General features: G+C 40.2%; 1 protein-coding gene across 1 annotated transcript in view; it reads left to right on the top strand.

Annotated features, from left to right (window-relative positions):
- The first annotated feature begins 782 nt into the window (after positions 1–782).
- The window catches only part of LOC145999651 (putative inorganic phosphate cotransporter), a 122,863-nt gene continuing 109,368 nt past the window's right edge, over positions 783–14,277 (top strand). The window contains exon 1 of the mRNA XM_083136779.1: positions 783–1,033. Within this exon, the coding sequence (XP_082992905.1) occupies positions 973–1,033 (61 nt within the window). The 5' untranslated portion in view covers positions 783–972. The remainder of the gene's footprint in view (positions 1,034–14,277) is intronic.

The raw sequence follows: 14,277 nt of genomic DNA, 5'->3' as shown, positions 1-14,277 counted from the left end.
TCACGACGATGAGGGTGAGTGATGATATGATGAAATTGATGAATGAACACTCACAAACAATACTCCGGGATTCGAACCCGGATCAAGTGATAGAATATAAAAATAACATGTTCTGCCCTAGTTCCTACATTTGACACACAATTTTTACGAGCTCACCAATTCTTTCCTCTTCAAAAAAAAAAAAAAAAAGAGCTGTATTTGCTTTTCTAATTTGAAATTAAATATGTCAGTTTTGTTTCTTAGTATTACGTCTCCCCGATGGCGTAGTGGGTAGCGTCGTCGCCTTATAATCAAGAGGTCCCGGGTTCGATACCATGTGCAGGAACGTTGTGGTTTGGACTCTACTTTAAACTGTAGGTCCAGTCCCGATTAGCCTTACTGTGCATAAAGTGGACTTAAAACAATAACTCAAACTCAGTTATTGTAGCATGATTCTCAACAAGGAAAATCTACAAATAGAAGTCGAATCACGTCTACAGGGCATCAGGAAACTACGAACAGGCTTGCAATTATAGTTCAAAGAAATAATACCTCAAAATTACTAAGAAACACTGGGAGATACAAGCAGTTAAGAAGAGAAATTAAGCTTTTCCTCAGTAGCCATGTTGTCCTTCCATTATCGCCTTAAAATAGCACGCCTGGTATGAGTTCATGCAACGTTACGAAAGCTCTAAGTGTTGGAGAAAAGCGCCTGTAAGGAAGAGATCATGTCCTGTCTTGCCAACTCATTAGACCTGTTAAACTGTTTTCACATCGGCTGGAGTGGAGACGGTGCAAAAGGAGAAGAGCAAACACATTTTCTCGGCTACATATATCACCTTCCTGCATACAGGTCTTCAACAGACGATAGCCTGAATGGACCACCGATGCTCCTGTGTGACTGAGTGTGTGTGAGTGTGTACGTGTGAGAGGTCTAGAGTGGTTGTTGTGTGTTTGAACGTGTGTGACCTTGTGTGAGATCTGCTCTTGACAATGAGGTGGTACAAGGTGAACGAAGCGATCCCAGACAGTGAAGAACATCATAAACAGAAGCGTAAGTCAATATTTGTTTAAATTATTAACTATATTGTCAATAATTCTACACCGTAAGTGTTCTATTCTTCAAAAACATAATTTTGATTGTAAAATCTATATCATTACTTTGTTAATACGAGGGTCACTATTTATATTTTGAGCCTAACAATGAAAAAACAGGAAGTTGGCACTGAAAACTGCTTTATTGTTTTTCGAAGTATTCTCCTTTATGGTCAATACACTTTTGCATTCGTTCGAACCATTTGTCAAAGCAGTTTTTCCAATCTTCTTGAGACACCTCCATAATATGGTTTTTGAACGCATCAACGGCGTCTTCCGCCGACGAAAATCGTTGTCCACGCAATTTATTCTTGACATTCGGGAACAAGAAGAAGTCATTGGGTACCAAATCAGGACTGTACGGCGGATGACCCATCAATTCGATTTTTTGACTGTTCATAAAGTCGGTTGTTGGACGAGATGTGTGACAGCTGGCATTGTCTTGATGAAGAATGATCCGACGGCGTTTGTTTGTTTTCCGTATTTGACCGAAGACCTCTGGCAAACAAATTGTTGTGTACCATTCAGAGTTGACCGTTCTACGTTCCTCTAAAGGCACAGTTGCCACATGACCAGTTTTCCCGAAAAAACAGGCTTGTATTATGCGACAACGCCAATTCTTATAATGATGACGTCATCCTCCATATGTAAAGCACCATGACAATCGCAACGAACTATCCGAAATTATCTTGGATCACACGATTCGTACGAAATCATGCTATAAACGGTCAGTACAATCTAGGTAGATCTACCCTTTGTTCGACGACATGAGCTCATGCATATATCTTGGTAACAACAGCTTACCTTATACTCACTACGCAGTATAACTCGACCGCCATCTTGCACACTCCTTTCTTCACCACCTTCTCTTTTTGTGCACAGCACGAATTTCCTAGTTAAACAAACCATTTTCATTATTATACCATTGCGCATTAGCATACATACATATATATATATATATTAAGGATCATTTTGTAATAAACAGTTAATTAAACCTTCTTGCTTTGTTTATGCAAAGGATTTGGGTGTAACACGCTGTAAGAGCTATTTTGAAACACCATCAATGCAATTTACCCATGCGTGTACTCACTGTGACATCGAAATGTCCCTGTGCATAAGGCAATAGCAAACTTTTTGGCGGCAAAATTTTACAGACAAGTTAACCACTGATATAAATGATCAACACTTGTACCAAAGACGTTAAGATTAAAGGGACTGTAACTTTATCGTAATCGTAACTTTTAAGTGAGACAAGATTCAATAATTTACTGTTTAATCGAAATTCCCGCATGGCGCCATCTAGCGTCACTTACTAAAATTAAGGTGAGTAGAAGTATATTTTATAGCTGTTACATTCCTTTCCTCGTAAATTCTTGAATTACGTGTAGGCTAAGTAGAAATAATGGACGTGCATAGATTACTTGATTTTTTTCCGCAACTGTACAAACGTAACATCTTAAACGTGCCATATGACATTATCTGTCATATCGTGACCAGAATTGGATTGATTGATTGATTTGATGGTTCAAGTCCACTTTATGCGCAATAAGGCTAAACGGGACACTACAGCTTAAAGTGGAATCCGAACCACTATGTGCCTCCACCGGGTATCGAACCCGGGGCCCGTTGATTGCAAGGCGACGACGGTACCACTGCGCCATCGGGGATGCTCTGACCAGAATTTGAGAGGAAAGATACTGTCTAATTCAACAATAAAGAGAATAAATAGGACATGGTAAAAGAGATGGAATAAAAATGAGGGAAAGAATTCCATGTAGAGCCAAGAACTGGGATGAACGGGAATAGTGCATTGAGGCATCACCGACGTTGTGAGTGCATAAGAGGGTGATGAGAATAAGTGGATACTAAATTGACCTATATGAGAGTAAAATATGGAGGATTGCCCCAAGTCGCAGAAGAATGCATTGCGTAGTCAACGTTTAGGGGGTGTGAGGAGCAGTTACCCCCCACATTTTCCTCCCGCACTAACTTACTCTCTAACATTCCTAAACCCGAATGTTTATGGCTGCAGCAACACAAGCCTTCCATCTGCCCCTATCCTGAGCAATATCAATCCATTATTTTCGTACCACATCCCCAGCACCCGTTACACAATCACCTCGTTTGCGTCTATCCAACCTTTTTCTTCGAGTCCCAGCCATTTCACCAACAGTTTGTCACCTTTTCTACGTAATACTTTTTCAATAAGATACGTGTCGGGGTATTTTGTTTTAGAAAGTTCCTCTTCGTAAAATCTTCCTTTCAGAATTTCGTCGCGATTATCTTTTATTATATACGTGTGACGATTTCCGGGTAAGACTCGAACTACGGTGAAAAGTTCCGTACTCCAATTTTAGTGAAGCCTTTTTCAAACTCATGCTTAAATTTACTGATTCTCACCTGATCTCCAATTTTGTATTTCGGTTTCTTGCTTGTAAATTTGTACTTTGGACAATAAACCGTAGAAATTAAACGCTGCTCGTCAGATTTGTTGACGTCAGCTGGTTTCATGTTTATCGTGCGATGCAAACTGTGATTATAGCTGTTAACAAGTTCCGGAAGCATGTCGAGCCACTTGTAATTCCCCTGAAGCGTGAATCATTTCCACATGCGTGTTTTGAGAGTTCGGTTGAAACGTTCCACTACGCTGGCTTTGATGTGACTAAAGGTCGAGTAATGTTGAATATTTTGTTTTTGAATAAATTGCCGAAAGACAGAGTTGTAGAATTCTTTTCCGTTGTCTGTTTGAAGAAATCGAGGTCGCCTGCCACTTTTATCAAAAATAGTTTTGAATGCTTCCACTACAGAGATTCCTGTTTTTGCCTTGAGGGGTAAAACCCACGCAAATTTTGAAAATGTGTCTATAATGGTGATAAGATACTTGTATCCCTTGTTGATTTTATGTAAATGTTTTAAGTTGCCACTGCTCATTTCCACAAGGTCAGCTTGCCACAGGTCGTCAATGCTTTTGGTTACTACAGCCAATCGTTTATAATTTCGTCGTGCAGGTTTGTGCAGCTCGTTCACAATAGCCTGCCTAGACATTGCGCGGAAATAAAAATATAGCTTGGATGGGATTTCTGGCTGCAGACAATGCCGGGTTTTCTATGTACAGTTTGTCACCTATTTCTATGTCAATAATTTGAGTGGCATCTTCGGCATAGGCAGTCTAGCGAGTTTCGGGGTGGGTGAAATCGACCAACTCCACTCCTCTTATTTTAGCCTCGTCACTGATGTTCGTCACGGTCATGGTTGGGTAGTGGGTTGCGTGAGGCAAAGACCAGTAGGAAATCTTGACGAACTGAAGTGTGCCAGCGAGGAAAAATTGGTGATAGGCTTTTGCAGGAGTCAGCATATAGAGTTTGGAACCTGGATTGAAGGGCGAGGAAAACTCTCTGTTTGGAATGCTGTATAGTTCGATGATAATTGTGGACTTGAGATTGTCGATGCTTGCGTTCAGAGTGTTCACGTTGGTTCGAACCTCACTCTCCACATCTTCCAATCCACCATTTATTGATTCCAGATGCTCCTCGATAGCACGGACAACAGTGTCGTAATCGGGCTTGATCTTCACATCGACAATTAGTCTCTTGAATTTTTCGTTTGAGTCATGTAGTTGGGTGCTGAAATTGGCTATGGTCGATTCCTGGCTCGCCTCGATGCTGCCAATTTGCTCTTTCACGCTGGCAATAATCTGCTGTAGACTTTCCACGAGTGTAAACTTGGAGCTCTGGGTTGCGAGGTCGTGGACCTGGGTTCTAATTTCCGCAAACAATTAATGTAGCTCGCTAATGTTCTGGTTGGTAGGCAACGTTGCAACATACTCCCGAAGCAATTCAATTTCGGTTGGATGTTTTTGATGTCGTCGGATTTGAGTATTCGGTTGAGAGCCCTCTTCACGCTTTTCAATTCCTGCGAGGCAGGCAGGGTTGGCCACCGTGTTTTGGAGCGACTCCAAAGCTTTTTTTTCATCGCGTCCAACTCTGAGGCAGCAGCAGCAGCGCGTATGCCTTCTTGTAATTGTGTTATGTCGTCCGGCGTGAAGGTGGATTGTTGCAAAGTTTCCAACTTAGTCTGTTTGTCGTCGATCAAGTGATGAAAATGCGACAACTCTGATTCGGTGTTTAGATTTTCCAACTTGGTGATCTGCTGTTGGACGCTGGCCAGAGTATCCCTGATGCCAGGCAGTTTGGATTCCAGTGCTTCATGTACGTTTGCCAGATCATTTTTGATGACGGGGAGAGCATCCTCAATATGGGCTATGGTGCCTTGCAGCTTCCCGAAATCCTCGTAGGTCTCAAGTTGGAGTTTGATGTTGGCCACGCTACGGGCAATAGCATTCAACTCGCTGGACGAAGGTAGATTGTCGATGAAGTCCTGTAGCGTTTGGAGTTTAGTTTTAACTTCGTTGATGGCTGCATGCAAAGCGTCCGTTTGAAGCTTAGCTTTGATGCTTTCTAACGTAGGAATTTCGAACGATTGAAACTGTTCGTGTAATTTGGCAATACTTGCATTCACGCGATCGTAGTCATCTTGAGTTTTTATACTCTGGATAATGTTTTGCAGTTCAGTCTGGATGGTGCTAGTTTGGTCCTGCAAGTGTCGCTTCAGCTGTTCCACGTCAGAAGTTTGCGCTTGCTGCAGCTTCACAAGTTCGTTTTGGAGCTTGCCTACACTCAGTGCCAGGTTCTCGAGGTTGTCTATTGACGCGAGGTCGGTATATTTTTGCAGCAGCAATTTAAGCTCGGCGTCGATCTTGAGTACGGGGTCCAGGCACTGAAACTGCAGGCTGGCTATCTCTGACTGGAGGCTGGAGTTGAGCGTGGACTGCAGGGCCTGCAGGTCGCTTCGCAGCTTCTTCACCCTGACGTCGAGCATGAGAAGCTGTCGCCGTGGTCGTCGCGTTTCGTGTGACCAAAGATGTCATTAGGCATTGTTGCTATGGTTATTTATTATAGGGTAGGTGATTTTCATTTCTATAAAAAGAGGGATGAGTTTATCGTAGTCGTCCAAGAGCTCCACGTACAGGCGATCGCCAGCAGACACATCGTACGTTGTAGTCGCATCCATCCTATCATGCTTGATGCGATAGATGTTCTTGCCAGAGGAAACCTTGACCTCCCCTTTGTTCTCAGGGTTCATGTTGAACTGCAGTTTGCCAGAGATGAGGAACTGGTAATAATTCAAGTTGCTGTTGAATACATAGAAAGTTTTGCCCACGTCATCGTCGTACTGAGTCATGATGCTGTTGAGATGAATAATGAGCAAACCGTTGAGTTTAGATAGTAGGGAGGGCAACAGGTCCAATTTTGGAGGTGATGATGATGGTGCAGTTTAGACGGGCACTTCCATAGCTTGCTTCCTGAAGCCAAACAGGTTCATAGGCATGGTTATTTTATATGCTTGTGTTGATAGAAATATTGCCAGCCGTAAGGTTAGTTGCATGTAAATTATTTTGTATGATATAATAATTGATTTTTTTTGTATGTGTACGGTGTTTTTTTCCTCAAGTGCATTGTATGCATTTCTTACTACTATTTAAACGATAGTGCCCCCAAGGCAACGTGTAGATCCCACAAGACAAAATACATCTTTTATCATCATGCGGATCTAATGCTACTTTCATAACTTTGTTTGTTGTAATCACATGGTCTACACTTTGGATTCTTTTTTCCAATCGTAGCTGCGGCTTCAATTCCTTCAAACATTCAATATAGTTTTGAAATGAAAGTTTGTTTTGTACAGTATTTTTACCAACACCTTTAGCTTTCTTCGTGATGCTGCTCTCAGTTCTTAATGTATACATTTTGGAAATCAAACCGGCAAACTCGAGAATGATGTCACCATTACACTCGTCTTTTAATTTACCTAGAACTTTTTGGTACTAGGTGGAATTCCAAATCTGTTTTGTTGAGGGTAGGAAGAAGTATCATAATAATCAAGCAAGAACGGATTTTTTACATCTTCATATAGATTGGATGTTTTAATGCTATAAATAAAACTTTCGGTGTCCATGTAAAGTAATGAAATGCTATTGTTGTAGAAAGGTTTCAGAACATTGTAGTGAAATTGAAACATGTGAAGTTTCGATAAATCTAAAACTGTTGCTCCCACATAAATTGGTTTTCGGAATTTTATCACTTTTATATCTAGATTGAAAAGTGACAGATTGTCGTTGTAAATTTTTCGTGATTTAAATCTACGATCAGCCACCAACTTACTGCATTTATTTTCATCTGAAACCAATCTCACGTCCGCGTGATTTCTCACGTTCTCCATTGTTTTGCCATATACAGCATTGTTCATCAATTTGAAAAATCTTTGTCTAAATCGGAAGTGGCAACTGTTCTATGTTGTGTGTTTGTTTCAATGTATGGTTTGAGCCACTCGGAATGTTTAAACCTGAGGACTCTTCTAATATCCAATACCTTAACACCCATCGCAATCAAAAACTGTAGACTTTTGTAATGGAGAACGTATCTTTCTTTTTTCTCCAAAGTTAATAAAAGCTTGTGTTGATTAGAATTAGGTGGACATTTAAGTTCGGGTACCGGTGGTAAATCGAGAAAAATATCATGCGAATTGTCTGGAAATTCAATATCCACTTCTGCAAAAAAACCAAATTCACAAACGTCAAAATCAATAATATTTATGGAAGTTGGTTCTATCCATTCGAAACCTCCATAAGGAAGTTTCTGTACCATAGCATATCCATAGACATTATTAACATCGATGTAAAAATGTAATTCGATGGTTTATTTGCATCATATTTTTCTTCCATGTGCATGTTGTTGGCTTCTGCATGTCTCTGTGCACATTGTACCATCCCACCCCGAATCCCTCTCTCGATGAAAAGTAACGTGTTTACATCTGTTAATAATTCTAACTTAATTTTAGTTTGCAACAACATTGCAGACCACGCTAATCCCGGGAGGCTGAAGAAATGCGCTGGGTCCAACTTGTAAATAGACATTGACGTTTTCCTGAATGCTTGAAAAACATCCGCAAGTATTGTTACGTCTAATTTCAAGTATGCGTTGTGATAATCTCCGAATGTTTTACATTCTAGTTTATCCCACATCAGTTGTGCATGTTCGTATTCTTTGTCCGTAATTCCTGCTTTTCTCAGTTGACTGAAGAATTCTTTTTGAGGAGGGAGAGTGTCGTCATTAAATTTAGATTCATTGTTTACGTATTCATACGGATAAATCCCTTTACTTCTAATCACTTTTATATCTATGTTGGGAAAACTAGCCTTCGTAATTTTGAATTGTTCGTCACAAACTTTACTTGCTAGAGCGTCCAAACGTGCAGAGATAAATCTGAACGAGTCAAGGAACCTCATCTCTATGGTTTTATTTGTCCCCGAAATCTTAACTTTCTTACTTATAGAAATGTATCGTTCTTCATTTTGAGCAAGAATATCATTTTTTTGTGTGTCATAACCATAATTCGATCCATTATGAAAAAATATGGGGACAAATTTGGGCCTTTGAATTTTGAGGTTGCAATCATTACAGATTCCGCTGATGAAACGACCGTCTGTGTGCGAATGGTGAAACACTTTACGATTCTCGTTTGTGAAGTATTGATTGCACACTGGACACTCGACAGTTTCATCAAATATTTTTTGTTCCTCTGATGTCAACAAATTCATCGGTTTGGATATTTGCAAGAAGCTGCCAATTTTCTCAACCTCCTCTTCCATCTTTTCAAAAAAGTGTTCGATAACATTCTGTCCACGGTATACATACGGTTTATTTATTTCATCTTGTCGTACGACAATGTAACCAAAACTATTTGGTTCATGAAGCTGGTATGGTTTTGTGGAGGAAATTTTTGGATTTGGTTTGCAGGTGGACAGTGGCTTCTGAAATGATTCAAAATCTGCGACGATAATGGCTGGATGATCAAACAAAGCGTTGTACATTTTGAATTCTTCGACTTCGTTTTTTTTGGGCATCAACATTCGAGTTGGTTTGTTCTCACCGCAATATATTTCATGTTCGACACGTTTTTCAATAGCAATTTGTCGTGCGGTATATATTTGGTGATTGAATTCTCTTCGATCATTAAAGGTGGTCATACACCTTGGACAAACCTCGATGTGATTTACATACTTCGTTGCTTGACTTCTGATTAGTCGTGATAGTGAACGAATAAGGCAGTAATAGTGAATATTGTTGTTTGAAATTAAAAGAAGATTAATTATATGAGCATTATTATCGTTGATATTATATATCCTGGTGGGATGCACAAGATGTTTTTCTGGCGTATAATAATATACATTAATAGCAATGCGTTTTCCATCAGAATCTCGTGCGCGCGACTCGAACTTTGATATGTCTGACAATGCCACAGGGTATTCAATGCTAGACATTACATTTTCAAACTCTGTCTCGTACTGCTTGTAATGATAAACTCGCTCTGGATTATTTTTCCAATGAACAGGATACAGAGCTGCCAAGATGCACCAAAGAAAGCATTTTGAGTCATTATTTTGAATATTTAACACTGCATCTTTGCTTTGAATGGTCGGTGGTAGAGGGACGTAACTCGATGCAGAAAAAGGCATGAATTTGTGCTCAGGGGGAAACTTTACTTTTTTATCTGTGAAGGTTCTAAGGTGGGTGAACATGTTGGAAAAGCACTAGTATATACATAGACCAAAGTTATATGGTTCTAGCTCCCATAGGAGTCGAGATACTCAACGTCTTATAAAAATGTCTTAAGACAAATATCTTAATCTTTAAGTAAGTCAACTTCCGGTCTGTCAAGATGTTACTTCCGGTCTGTCAAGATGTTACTTCCGGTCTGTCAAGAAAATTTTCTTAAGACAAATATCTTAAGACGTTTTCTAAGAAATTAATTTTCTTGGCTCCTAATTGAGCTAGGATGATAATTATAGGTTTGTTGGATAGAGTTTGACGAAAATTTCTCGACTATCAAACAAAATTAATTCCATCCCCTCAAGTTTCGGAAATATATACATTTTTTTAATTTTAAGAAACTTGATTTGCTGGCTTAATTTTTACCCTAATTCAAAAATTTTAATATAGGGTCTTTCATTAAGAGTGATACTTTTTAAAATTTGAAAAAAAAATAAACCACTCAACGTATCAAAGTAAATTATTCTTTATTTTGAAGCTTAGACATTGCAGTTATGTTCTGAACAAAATATCGTTCAAATGCCCACCACGGCTTTGAACACACTGACGCACACCATGGCTCCACTGATACTGATTTCAGTGGAAAAATCATCTCAGACGAGGCGCATTGTTGTCTTAGTGGATTCGTCAATTCGCAAAATTGTCGTTATTGGAGCGAGAAGAACCCACAAGTGGTCCATGAGGTGCCATTGCATTTAGAAAAACTCACTGTGTGGTGCGGTTTATGGCGTGGCGGCATCATTGGACCTTATTTCTCTCGAGATGATGAGAGAACAGTTACAGTCAATGGCAACCGCTACAGATCCATGTTACGCGAATTTCTGTGGCCAGAACGTGACGCAATAGATATTGAAAACATGTGGTTCCAGCAGGATGGCACTACGTCCCACACAGCTAATGCTACGCTCGATTTGCTGAGGGAGAAGTTTGGCGACCGGATCATCTCAAGACGTGGATGTGTGAATTGGCCGCCACGGTCGTGTGATTTAACACCCATGGATTTTTTTCTTTGGGGCTACATCAAAGCCCAGGTCTATGCTGACAAGCCATGAACTTTGGAACATTCGTCAGGCTATCGCAGACATAACGCCACTAATGTTGGCCAGAGTGATTAACAATTGGAGGTTCGTGTGCGTCAGTGTGTTCAAAGCCGTGGTGGACATGTTCAGAATATAACTGCAATGTCTAAACTTCAAAATAAAGCACAATTTACTTTGATACGTTGAGTGGTTTATTTGTTTTTCAAATTTTAAAAAGTATCACTCTTAACGAAAGACCCTTTAGCATTCGATAAAAAATTAGAAGTACTCTACAGATGATGATTAGTGCTTGCTGGTTCCGAGTTATTTTAGATTAAAATTTCAAGGTGTAATTTCTAAGATGTTTTGTAATTCTTAAACTATGGGCTGTAGGAAAACGATTATTGCTTTATCTGCTATTGCTCGACGAGTTTTATAACTGCGAGCCCCCTACTGTGCCAACTTCTATTTGTAGGTTAGCTTCGCCTGCAAAATATCACATGGTAAAATTTTTGTGGAGTAAGTTGGCAACACTGCGAGCCCCCCACTGAGGCCCCTCCAAAAGTAGTAGGGGGCATTGAACCAATTCCACGACATACATCGTGAAAAGGGGGGGGCTCACACATCATAAAAAAAATACATCGTAGCCGTTTACGCTGAGGGCCTCCACCTACAAAAAAAAAACAAAAAAAAAAAAACAAATACATCGTAGGCCTTTACGTTGAGGGCCCACCACCTACAAAAATAAGATTAAGCAAAAAAAATAGGGCTAGAACATCGTCAAATACTATAAAATCAACAAAAAATACATCGTAGCCGTTTACGCTGAGGGTCCACCTACAAGAATAACATAGAAACAACCATTTTACACTTTGCAGGTTATTTTAACCCGTAAAAGGCTGTAAAAAAGTGAATAGGTTAAGTTATATCACGTAAGATCATGGCATATCTACAAAGATGAGGCTCCAAAAATGAGATTGAGCAAAAAATAGGGCTAGAACATCGTCGAACGCAATAAAATCCATAAAAAAATCATCAAAATATGTCACAACTGAGGTTAAATACTAGGTCCACCTACAAGGATTGCGTAGAAACAATACTTTTCCACTACTAATATCATAATATTATTCAACATTGAATAACGAGATATTCCCTCATGCCTCTCTACCTACGTAACGTGTACCTCTATAAAATGGTAACAATTTGACTGCATTAATTATTTTTATGATATATCATATAACATGGTTTACTATCAGTGTCAGATTCAGTAGGGGAGGTTAGGTGGTTAGGTTGTCTAAAATTTACCGTGATGACGCTAACGGTAAAATAACATAACACATAACATAAGAGAACACATACATAACGGTATGATAACATGACTACAGATGTCACTGACAAGGATACTATTGAACTTTTGTCTATTTCTCTATAAAACTTACTGTGAAATGAAACGTACTATTTCATTTCAATTATATAATGTTTCCTTCTATTCTGGAATTATGTAGAAGTGACAGACAAGAAGGGCTAGAGAACTTTGATGTAGGGCAAAGTGCAAGCAAGAATTAAAACGATCGAGTCTCTTTGATGAATAAATGAGATATGTCTAAAAACCAAAGTGATGTACAAATTCCAAACTGGCAGATTTTCCTGGTGTGGGAAAACTTGGAAACTTTCAGGGTACGTTTCGGGCAACCTTGGAAATACACGTACCTGCACGGAGGAAAATGAGAGGGGGAAGGTAGGTGGAGCCACGAACCGGTAACCGGAGCGGATCTGGACCGGTACCACGTGGTAGCCCACCTAGGGTTCCCTATGGGTGGGAAAAAGCGTGGGGCACCGGGGCCCATATGGGGACCTCCAGGAGGGGCCAAAGTATTTTCCAGGTACCCATTTTTGGAAACTCGCACCTCCGGTATCGTTCGGAGGCAAGATCGGTGGTACTTGGTTCGGAGCAGCTTCGATGGTCCCCTTTCGACGTGCTATCTTGATTTTTCAAAATGGCGGCCATTTTGAATTTCGAGGGAGTGCGAAATTTTGCACGTTTTTTCAACTTTTCCCCCACTTTTTTGATCGGCGGACGGAAAGGGGTGCAATGCGGCGTTACCCCAAGGGGTTCGAAGCCTCAGGCTGGAGCAAGTGCGGGGCCCCCAAATAGATGGGGCTCCAGGGACCCAAACACGTCCGTCCCCGTGGAGGACCAATCGGGTGTAGGCGATGGAAGTACAATGCTGAAATTTTTAAAATTCTTGCAGAGCAGGCTGCCGTAAACATTGTGAAAATTTTACTTTGGAATGTCTGAAAGTTGCATCACCATGTGCATAAGAAGTTTGTTTAAAAAACACACGCATTATGTTAAACGGCAGCAAATGACATCTCACATATTACATTGTAATGATAAGATCATTACTGGATCCTTTTTATGTTATAAATTGTGTACGTCTATGTATTCCTGTACGTTTGGGTTCTTGGCTGTTGGGGAGCGGTAAGTTTCCAGTAACGGTTTAGGTCATTAGCGGGGCCTATAAATAGGAAGGGCAGGGGAACAGTCTGCCTCAGATGTTTGGCGGAGTACAGCAATGTAAGAGGTATCTTTTTCTCTGAGGGGAGCGGCTGGGCGAGCTTTCTTTCCTTATTATGTGAACCGACGGCGGGGATGTTAACTTTCTTTCTTTTAATACACACACTTGCTCTTTTCACATTATTCCAATAGTTTATTTCATGTGGGAAACCGGGTACACAACACACATACCTTCAGCCACTTTTTTGGTACTGAAGGTTATATATATTTTTTTTTTACTCGTGGAGCCAGTGGCTACGCGAGTCTACACACTCTCTTCGGGAAGGGGGGACAGGGTACACCGGAATGTAATTTTGCGAATAACGGCCAAGAATTAACTTCTGTAAATATATTATGAATAAACCTATATATATCTAAAAGGAAATGGGCGTTAAGCTATAATTTGAAGAAGTACGTGTCTATTGCCTAAACTAGCATCCACAGAACTTCAGGTACTGCAAGTTTTGAACCTCGGGACAAGGATTCAAAAATGTATGGTAATGTATATTGTGTATGTTGCTGAGAATCAGCTTAAAAGCACAAACTATACCGTTACATACTGGGGGCTCAGAGTCGGGATATTTTTTGTGAGAAGTACTGAAGGCATATGTTATTGCGAAGTGGAAAGACAGTAACAGAAGACAAAATGGCAATTCAAATAGACAGGGAGCTCATTGGCAAGTTGCTAGGCAATGCGAACTTGGAGGGAAGGCCTGAGGAAGATATTGTTGGGGAACTTGAGAGACTTTCTCTAAATGTTACACAAGGAACTTCGATAAGGACCGGAGAGGAAAAAATGAGCAAAATCTTGGAAAAAAGCAACATTAACATTCCGATCTTTAAGGGAAACGTCGGCGATGTAAGTCCACACGATTATTTGTATGAATTACGCAATTATCAGGAAATCATGGAAATTGGGGATACTTTTCTCTTAGATAGAATCTTGCCGCTTTCGTTG

This window comes from Lepisma saccharinum, chromosome 15 (genome assembly GCF_977018435.1).
Source record: "Lepisma saccharinum chromosome 15, izLepSacc3.1, whole genome shotgun sequence".
Classification (NCBI taxonomy): Eukaryota; Metazoa; Arthropoda; class Insecta; order Zygentoma; family Lepismatidae; genus Lepisma; species Lepisma saccharinum.
This window is presented reverse-complemented; position numbering and strand designations above follow the sequence as displayed.